At 59.1% G+C, this 10,628-nt stretch overlaps 1 protein-coding gene across 1 annotated transcript; it reads right to left on the minus strand.

Moving 5' to 3' along the window:
- Positions 1–7,134: 7,134 nt before the first annotated feature.
- B0H18DRAFT_1060274 (uncharacterized protein) lies at positions 7,135–7,754 on the minus strand. The gene is made up of 3 exons (XM_048031106.1): positions 7,640–7,754; positions 7,255–7,579; positions 7,135–7,190 (listed from the first exon to the last, which is right to left on the minus strand). The coding sequence occupies exons 2-3, from the start codon at positions 7,439–7,441 to the stop codon at positions 7,156–7,158; spliced, it is 222 nt and encodes a 73-aa protein (XP_047885088.1). The 5' UTR covers positions 7,442–7,579; positions 7,640–7,754; the 3' UTR covers positions 7,135–7,155.
- Between the last annotated feature and the right edge of the window lie 2,874 nt (positions 7,755–10,628).

Genomic DNA, 10,628 nt, shown 5'->3' on the forward strand with positions numbered 1-10,628 from the left:
CACTGCAAGCAGCTGCAAGCCCACGCGAAGCTGCGCTTCCCAGACGCCTCTGCGGCCTGAATCTGACTGTCACGCGCCTATACCACCCACACGACGTTCCGCGGAGCATGTCCCAAGGGAAGCGACCAGAGGTGCGTACTGCGCCAGACTGATCGCGGACACTAACAGAGTCTGCAGTGCGTGAGACACACTCCCGACGCGGACGGGGTGCGCCGGCGAACGTCGAAGGGCCGCCTGTGCTGCGAAATGGGGCAAGCTTGAGGCGGGAAGGCGCCCGTCGGCGGACGATGACTTAGCGGCGTCGGCGACTTATTGTCTCGGCGGATGAATGGGAATCAGATCGCGGGCCCTCCGCCGGGCGCCTGTGCTGTCGAGCGGTCAAGACAGAAGACGCGACGAGGAGGACGCCTGCTAGTTCTGAGTCCGACAAAATCTCCTCGCTGGGCGGGCTGCACATCCTCGCTACGCTGCCTGCTGCCCCCGTTGGCCACTCCATCATTATCTCCGCGAATCGGAATAGGGCTTGTCTGGCTTTCCCCGAGAAGCACGGGCCGATCTAGATCACATATGCTCACCACCCAGCGCGCGCGAACATAAAGCCACCCATCCAAACTGCACATCTACATACGCAACACCGACACACCCCAGCACCGCTCTCATGTCAAACAACGAGAGTGACAGCAGCACCAGCCAGGCTTCGGGCTCGAAGACGAAACCCCGGGCCCCTGCGAGACCGTAAGTGCCGGTCGTGGTCAGATTGACTCAACTCTCACTCTTTCGCCACTCCCCCACAGTCGCGGTGCCTGCATGCACTGCAAATCGCTCAAGGTCCGCCATAAGTTCGGTGGCCACAGTCCTTCACTTGACATGTCTTAGATCCGCTGCGACATCATTCCAGACGAAGATATCTGCGTCCGATGCAAAGCCAACGACTTTGACTGTGTCTCCTACGGCCGCAAGAAGCGGCGTCCAGCACCGTCAGTTTCCCTCCCGTTCCACGTACAGCAACACTAACCCGTTCGCTCAACACAGAGCACACGAAGAGCTGCAACAACGCGCGTGCTCGCAAGATGTCCAGATACAGGCACTCCTCCGCAAGCTCGACGAGATAAAGTCGCTCACCAAGATCCGCTATTGGATCGCGCAGGCGCAGCAGGAGACGGAGGCTCTCCAGACAGGGGCGCGAAGGTGTCTGTCTCCGAAAGTGAGTGGGTGGGTGGCGAGTGGGGACTGCGAGCCCAAGGTGAACGGGTGGGTGCCGCGCGCAGAGAAGGACATCCCCATGAGCGTACCGAGGCCGTTGACCCCTGTGCCGTCGGGTGAGTGGTGGCTCCTCCCGAGGGAGAAACGACGCTGACGGCGAGCGTTTGGTAGCCACAAATCCGAAGTGGCCACCCATCCTGAGGTGTGGGCTGTTTGGCCCGCAAGAGGTCACAGACCTGTTCAAACTGTGAGTCGTGGCTTCTTGCTGGACGGCGTGTACCTGATCAGTGCTACCCGACTAGGTTCTACTGCAAGCTCCATGTACGTGTCGCGTGTTGGACGAAGCGTCAAGTGTACTAATGCTCTCCCTCCGACAGCCATCCTTCACTGTCCTGGATCCCGCCCTCCATACGCCCCAATACCTCATCTCCACATCCACCCTTCTCTTCACCAAAGGTGCGCGTTCTCGTCGTATCTGCCGCCCAGCCCGCTTATCCTTTCCTGTCTCCGCCAGTACTCTCCATCACCTCCCGCTATTGGACGCACCGCCCAAAGCTCCACCAGCTCGCAGCGACGTACGCACATGAAGCAGCGACGGAGGCCATCCGCGAAGGCCACTACACCATCGAGACCTGCCAAGCGTTCACCCTCTCCACCGGCTTCCCCGCGCCCCGCCAGCGCTTCTCAGAACACCGCGCATGGCTGCTAACGGGGATATCCATCCAGTGCGCCTGCCCGCCTCTCAGCTCCCCGCTGCCGTACTGACTCGCCCCGCAGGATCCTGCAGGCCCTGAAGCTGAACGCGCCCCCGCCGGCGGACCTCCCCGAGCGCGAGCGGCTGAACCGCATCCGGACGTGGTTCCAGGTGGTGTGCATCGACGCGTCGGCGTCCGTGCAGCAGGGCAAGGCGCCCGTCCTGCAGGGCTCGGACTACGTCGCGCGCGCGCTCCCGGCGTGGTACCGCTGCTCGCCGCTGAACTCGCCGTACGATGTGTACCTGTGCGCGTTCACGGACCTCGCGCTCCTCGTCGCGAAGCTCTGGAAGGCGATCGGCGCGGACAGCTGCGACCCGGATCTCGTCCAGGTGAGTCGGCGGCCGCGTGCGCGTGCGTTCGGGGCGGGTGCTGATGGCGGTGTGTGGTTGTGGAGGACGTCGATGTGATCGCGACCGTGCTGGAGTACCACCAGAGGATCGTCGTGAAGTTTGCGGAGTGGAGGGAGAGGGAGGCGGAGCGCTCGCAGGATCCGTCGGGTGCGTCTTCCTGCGCCTTCGCCGCGACGCGCGCGACTGACTGGTGCCCGTGCAGCTACTGCGCAGCCTCAGCATGAAATGCGGTTGAAACTGTGAGTAGCGGGTGGTGCGGATGCGCTGGGAAGCTGACGGGATGTTGCAGGATCGCGAACGCGATGAAGCTCATCGTCCTCGGCGCTGGCTTCCACTATTCTGTCAGGCACGGGCAGGAGCCCCATCCTGAGATCCTGCGCCTGGTGCGTATGCTGTGCAGTGCGCCCGTAGCACGAAGCTCATCTTTTGTCTAGTCAATCGAGACCGCGCTGACGTGTGTGCGCGTACACATCGAAGAACTGTATCCCGCGGGTGTCCTCGGGACCCTCATCGAGGTGAGGCTCCCGCACCTGCAGCGAAGGCCCCGTCTAACAACGTAACGTAGCCGCACTTCCTCTACGTGACATACGCCGCAGCCTTCCTCGTCAACGTGTGTAGCTCGCCTCTTCGTCTAGCGCCCTGACGAACTTACCCCAGCTTGCCCAGCTCCTCAAGGCAAACTACACCCCCCTGCTCGACCCCGTAACTCGTACAACCATCCTCAAGGAAGTGCGCGCGCTCATCGGGGTCTATCTCTCCAAGGATGTCGCGCTCGACCGCGCGCACCCGCCCGCCGTCTACGGGCGCTTCCTCGCCGCGCACCTCGACCGCATTGTCGACGGGCAGGAGCTCGCGCGCACGCCGCAGCTGGGGCCCGAGGACGTCCCGCTCCCGCCGGACATGTGGGACTTCCCCGGGATGCCGCTCGAGCTGGGCGGCGGCGCGCAGCACCCGATGCCCTTCGTAGACGGCGGCGCGGGCGGCGACCTCTGGCAGGGCGCGGACTTCTGCTTCGAGAACTTCGTGACGGACGTGAACGCGCTGGGCCCTGTGCCGGAGGCGTGCGGCGAGCCGGGCGGGCTTGGGCTTGGGCTCGTGCCGGCGCTGGCGGGGAACCCGCTCGACGAGCAGACGTGGTGGGCCTCCTCCGCCCCGTGCCCGCCCCTGTTCGACCAGTCCGCGCTCGACTTGGCGACGTTTGCGATGGACGAGGCGTATTTGCAGATGGGGTGGTGATGCGGATGTGCTGTGTGGAACTTACTCGCGTGTATTTGTTAATGTGTAGCATACTAATCTTCGTTGTCGTCGGGCTCGCTGTATTACGCTACTCCATCCCGAGTCTATAGCCATAATATTGCCTGAAACAGCGCTGGGGCTGATTAGCTCGTGCCAGTCATAGAAGTCCGAATAATTAGTACGTACCCCACTCTCATAAGTATATCGTCGGTTGATCGTCGGTATCGATTTGGTCGCTCAAGCTCTCTAGGACTCGCCTCACTGTACTCATGTACGTACGCAAAGCAGCCTTGCCTAAATGGCAATTCGATAGTTGCGTCTGCCGCCCATAGCGTCGCCCGCACGATTGGACGAACCGTATGCGGTCCGAGTAAGTGGTATGGAGCACAGCGTCGGCGACGCTGCAGCCTGTGAGCCCTCAGCCAGCCCGATATCGAGAGCACCTCCACCAGACACCCACAAGCGTACCGAACCCGCGCCGCGGACCTGCAGCTACATACCTGCAGTCCTCGAGGAATGCCAGGGTTAATCAAAATTTGACAGATGGGTCGAATGCATATGGAGCAGATGATGAGACACGGCCCGGAGTGGATCCAAGGCTATACATATGTTCGTGCGTTCTCCGAGTCATCACTGCAACATCGGTCGCGCTGAATCGTGGCCTCCTGCACCCCCTCCTTCTCACCAGGTACCCTCGTCCACAGGGAATCCGTGCCAAGTCGCAGCGGGCGGCGCAGGATAGGCGCTCTCCTGATGTGTGGTGATGTCCACGACAAACCGGTCGAAGGTGAACTCGGCGCCTTGCGACGTCTCTATGTCTATGACATGACTGGAGCTGCCATGGTTCGCTGATGCGGCGGCCGGCATCCTCGAAACGTTGCTCTGGGTCGGCGTTGATGGGTGAGCGGCGGGGTCGTCCGCGAGGCCTTCCCCTGCGGTCATTTGGTCCAACAACGCCTCGAGAAAGGCAGCATAGACGGCAGCGAGATGGGCCCTGTCGACTGCCACGTCTCTGGAGTTGAAAAGCTCGATCAGGGAGCGGACTTCGCGGAGGATGTCCACACGGACAGAGCTTTGAAGCAGAGGAGCCAGGCAGGGGCGCAGTAGCTGCGATGGGTGAGCTGTGAGGATATTTGCACGAACGGCTGCACTTACGTTGATGAGGAACGCTGCCGAGTACGTCACGTACATGTGATGCGGCTGGAATGCGGCTTCAGCGCTGGGTCGATCTAAGTAGTTGACGTGCCACAAACCTCGATCACGTAGCGCAAGGTACCCGTGGGGTATATGTGCTCGATGTCAAGCTTCAGGACGTGGCGTGCCGCATCGATTGCCTGTGTCCACATATGAGCACAGGGTAGGCATAGACAGGGAGCAAAGTGACGAACAAGACTGAGCAGCTCCATATTGGGGTGAAGCATGCGCTTTACAGAATGCTGGAAGCCCACGCCCAAAACTGTCAAGCGTAAGGCGTGTCCGAGACTGCAGCACACTGTGAGTTCCATGCTTCTACGACACATAGACACGACATACAAAGCCAACTTGGGGTCGCGATGTGCAGCGACTGCATAGAGATCGTCAGTTGGCGACGCAATAACACTGGTTGTCCGAGACATACCAGAGGCATCTCTCTGATGCTCAGCAATGCGATTTTTCCACACCTCGATCTGGTTGCATACACTGCGATGATATCCCAGTACGGTTTCGATGACCTCATCATCCTGCAGTGAAAACTGAAATCCTGGACGAAGCCGGGCGAGGAGCGGAGCTGCCTACCTCCTGGGAGTTCATGCTCGTGTGCCCCATAGGTCCCCACAAGTTCGACACAAACAGCATCAGGTCCGCATAGGCACTGCAGTAGACGTCGTACGGCGAGTTGAGCGGCGAGCACTTATACCATATGTCCATCATCTGGGCGGTGAAGTTGTTCCTCTGGATCATTGTTGCTTGGCCTTTCTGGATGGCATGCGCTGCGTCGACGGAGACGATCTGGAACCACGTCCGGAGGCGGTTGAGCTTCTCACGCTCGGGAAGGTCTGCAGGTGGTGGGTCGTCCAGCTTGAGATCCTGAGCGATTCTACGGTTGCAGTGAGCAAAGCAGACGATGATGCGGGAGTCAAAGAGACACCGAGCGTACCGAGTGGCGACCCCCATGAGCATCCGGCCCCGTGAGTCATTCCAGTACCTTTGCTGAGGGGCAGGGAAGAGACACATCAATGTGAAAGCCTGACATGTCTCGATCGTTCTGGAGCCCTCTGTGACAGCCGCTTTCACGCTTTCAGCTACGTGTGCCCAGGCAAGGTTGAAAAGCTTGGGCCGATGTGTCCATAACCGCGCCGCAATATACAGCACTGGGTCATGGATTCAGACAACGTCGTGACCTAGAAGACAGGGTGTACTGACCGGTCGTAAAGAGTAGAGACGATCTTGACAAGACATATTCCGGGGTGTGCAATACAGGATCTAGCAGTGCGAAGGATGGCTGGGGGTAGGCGGTCAACTCGTGTAAGTGGTTGAAAGCGGAGAAAACCATTACATGTAGTTTATCGAAGTATCTGACGTGGCAGCGAAGTTAGATGTTGTGTTGCCGCGCGGTTCCGAGAGTGAGCACTCACAATTTGAATAGGGCTGTCACCTCCGCGGGTCCGAAAAGGCCACATTTGAGTATTGGCGGACATTTGAATGTCTCAAAATCTACAAGCCAGTCTTCAATCAACAATTGCCCTGCGCATTGTGCCACCGCACTGACCTATGACTGAGTAGTACGGAAGGAAGAACGAGGCAGTCGCCCTTGCCTTTGCTGCGGACGGCTCGCATGAAGGGATAGCTTCACCTCCACCAGGTTCGCACCCACCAGATGCTGGCATGCTCATGTATGAATACCTGTTGTTAGCACAAACAGGTCATACATAAATCCCAGTACTTACAGTTCCCCTTCATGTATGAAGGCGCAGTAATCACTGCAGCCGGCGCCCCCTCGCTTCCCGAAAGGGCAGCTGCCCTTTATGGACAGCCCAGCCCACCCGGCGTCGGGGAGAGCTCGCGACGACCCTAAATAGGTCCTATCGCGCGCCCTTCCACTTTAGGTGCTGTCGCTGGCACGGATCGGGCGAATGCAGTTGTGATCCGTGATCAGCTCGATCTGACAGGTCTGTATATAGCCACAACCCATTTAGGATGGTGCCTATGTACATATTGAGATGATCCGAACATGGAGTATGTCGTGCATCATGACATACGCACCGCATACATGATACATCGCACCCTACAACTTACACTTAAGGATTGTATATTCAAAAGCAGAGACATCCAGGACACACGCAGAAAAGGTATGTATAGGGGTTCTGTCATTGCAAAGCGAATGCACTACCATACGGCGGGGCTCGCAAATATATTACGAGATGGACTACTACTTGTACATGTCTTTACTTGGAGAGCATCATCTGCGAGACAGATCAGCATGGTGGCAACACGGATGATGGTTTGGTGAGCATACCCTCACGAACTTTGCGCGGGACAGGAGGATGGCACGGATGTTAAGAGGCAACAAAGCATCGAACAGCAAAGACGCACCATCGTGGTTTGTCCGTCATTGACATCCGCCTCGCGGATCATCTCGTTGACCTCGTTGACCAACAGCTCTCGTCTGTGCACCACCCGCATGATCAACATCGCCACTCCTCCACGCACTGGCAGACAAGGGCACTTACCGAGGTTCGTCATGACGTGCCTGAGCTCCGCGGTGAAGATGTAGCCGTTGCCGTCCTGGTCGAAGACCTTGAGCACCTCCTTAATCTGCTCCTCGCTGTCCGTGCCGCGCATCTTGTGCGCCATCATCGCGAGGGACTCGGGGAAGTCAATCGTGCTGTTCCCGTCTGCGTCGACCTTGTTGATCATGTCGCGCAGCTCCGCCTCCGCCAGGCCGCACTAAGTGCATCCCTTCGTACACATTGACATTAGGTCCTACTTGTGGACGCGCCATTCGACACGCTCGCCGACACGCCGTCCGACATACCCGTTAACGAGAGGGTTGGTCTGGGGTGGGTAGTTGATTAGTGCATGGCGTGGACAGACGACCAGGTGAAGCAAGCTTACCTGGTTGAATCCACTCCTGAACGTGTCTCGGTGTCTCCACTGTCGTCTTCCGCGCAGAGTGGAACATCAAAGCAGAGTAGTAGTAGTAGGGCTACGGTAGCATTGCGAAAGTGAGGTGAACCTTGCGGGCGCCCGCGAACTCAACATTTGTGTCTGTTTGTTGTCTCACCAGATTTGGCAACCCCGATGTGCTCGGGCTGTTCTCGACCAATCAGAACGCGTTTAAAGATCCTACTTAGGCCCGCGACATATCTGCGACTCGCCTTCTGGGCGGTTTCGCACTGTGTGTGCATATCTTAGGGATCAGTAGGGGTTAGATACGTGTGTAGTTGCATAAAATACAACAAATGAGGTGCAGTAGCAGAGCACACAGGCTAAAGTTCTCGTGTACAGTAGGGTTGTCTACCTACACTACTGTACTGGTTCTCTGAGTCTCGGTCATAAAGGGTGTTGCGGCGTCATTTATACTGAACTCGTTCTTATTAGATATATTCTTACTATCATACAAGGTCTCTATTTACAGTCTTTTACGAACCCGTCGGCCGTTTCTGCATGCAGGAGCAGCAGGACAGTCGCCCTGTCCGTTCGCTGTGCCCGTGTGTTGCGCGCGCACCTGCTCTGCCCGCCGTCGTGGTCACCCGCGTTTCGCTCATGCTGCTCCCTTCCGTTCGTCGGCCGTACTTGCGTGGTGGGCATTCGCCCGGCACGCTCACGGTCGTCGTGGGTGTAGTGCTCATCCGCACTCTGAGCCCGCTCGCTTTCCCTCTCGCTCGCTCTCCCTCTCGCTCGTTCTCCCTCTCGCTCGCTCTCCCTCTCGCTCGCCTGCCCTCTCGCTCGCCCATCCACCCGCTTTCCTGCGCACCTGCTGGTGCCCTTGCCTACCCGCTCGCCTCCTTGTCCGCTTGTCTATCCGTTCTGGACCGCCCACTGGCTCGTCCGCTTGCTCTCCCACTCGTCCGCCTGCCCTCCCGCTCGTCCGTCTGCTCACCTGCCTGCGCGCCGATCTGCCCGCCTGCTCACCCATCTGCGTGTGCATCCGTCGGCTGTGTCTGCGTGCCGGGCATTCGCCCGGCGCGTTCGCGGTGGGCGTGTGCTGTCGCCTATTTACTTGCCTGTCTGCTCGCTCTCCTACTTGTCCGCTTCAGTTGCTCAACCGTCCGCTCTTCTGTCCGTCTTCCTACACGCCTGTCTTCTTGCCCGCCGGTCTGCCCGTCCGTCTTCCTGCCCGCCGGTCTGCCTGTCCGTCTTCCTGCCCGCCAGTCCACCAGCCCGTCCGTCCGCCAGTCCACCAGTCCGCTCGGCCGCTCGCGCTCGCACCTGTGCCTGTCATCCATCCGTCGGCTGCGTTTCCACGCGGGGCATTAGCCCTACGCGCTCGCGGTCGACGAGTGTGCTGTACCGCACGTCGCCGCGTCCTGTGGCTACGGTCAGTTCGCTCGCTCGTGTGCGTCTGGGCTCACCTCGATTTCAGCGTCGGCTACTTGCTGTCCTCGTGCCCGCTGCGCACGACGTCGGTCACCGACGCGGGATGGAGCCAGTGGAGGTCGTAAACGGTGGGCGGAAGCGCTCGCCGCTCGCTCAGCTCGTTGCGAGCTCCCGGGTTTGGCCGAAATCGGCGCCACAGGACGGCGGCGAGGGATCGTACCTGATCTCAGATGAGTAACCCCGATGTGCATCCATATGGGGCAGCCTCGCATCAGCTGCCCCGCCCAGGCCCCGCCGCGGGCGACGGGATCGGGCCACGACCGGGCCCCGGGCGTGGCTGCTATAACGGGTAACCACCGACGGCGCCTCGCTCATACATGAGCGAGTGGCAGCTCATGTATGAGAGCAAGCCACGGTGGGTACTGGGATTTATGTATGATGACTTTGCACTAACTACAGGGATCTTATACAAAGATATGCCTATATGGCCTGTCGCACCGTGAGCCACCGGTCGGATCCTCGTCGAGGTAGACTACGTCAAGCGCCGGGGCCGATCAGTACCGGCAGCAGCGATTCACTAACCAAAGGTGCTCACCAGTCAGGCCATTTGGTGTTGCCCTCATGGTGGTCGCTTCCGCCTGCGCTTCGTCGACGAAATTCCGTATCCCGGATTGCCGCTTCAGCCCATCTAGCTGGCTCAACAGCGACTGAATGTGGGCGTCTTGAGCCAGCGAGCGCTTCCTTAGCTGTTCATGAGACCTACACAGCTACTTATCAGTCTCTGTCGGCCGAGGAGGATTAAGGCTCGGAGTACTAACATGGCGGGTCGGCGCTTCTTGCGTCCACGGGGAACGCAGTCTGCTCCAGTCGTCTTGCACTTCATGCAGATCCCCTCATCAATGATCCACTCGCAGCGATGCTACCAGAGTCAGTATAGCCTTGTCGTGCAATGTGGTGAGCATACCTTGAGTGCCTTGCAGCCAATGCATGCCCCGGTCCTGCGATGACCGAATGATGCATCAGTGCAAGGTTTGAGAGGATACAATGCGGAATGAATGACTAACAGCCTACTCGTAGCGGGTGGCCGAGAGGAGTAGGGATCGCTGCTCGACCCTTCGCTTTCCGTGTCGGACATACTACGTGGATGATAGTCGTTGTAAGCTGTATGGGCCCGGTTCGATATAGATTCCTGGTAGAGAATGCCGATAAGCTCCCCATGTTCGGCCGTTGACCTTTATATCCGACCGTGTCATGACTGGGCCGGTGACGAAGCTGTTCGCTTGGTTGCCCGCATGCGGCATCAACGCCGGCGCCTTCAGAAGAGCTGGTACAACAAAGCATTGAGTTTCGAATTAGTGAGGTGGGCCTCGGGCACGTACTAGTGGTGGCCGAAGTCGACGCCGCGCTGTCCAACGTCCTGACCCACCTGTGCTCCCGATTGCCAGTAAATGTCCAAAGTCCGGAAGACACGGAAAGCACGGGGATCAACGTCAACTGTCAATGTGAACGATGGTCGATCATCGGGCAAAAGACAGGGAGGATCTTCGACCCCGCCGGCGGAGGA

Source organism: Fomitopsis serialis (genome assembly GCF_022376445.1).
Source record: "Fomitopsis serialis strain Sig1Antser10 chromosome Unknown B0H18scaffold_305, whole genome shotgun sequence".
In the NCBI taxonomy this organism is placed as follows: Eukaryota; Fungi; Basidiomycota; class Agaricomycetes; order Polyporales; family Fomitopsidaceae; genus Fomitopsis; species Fomitopsis serialis.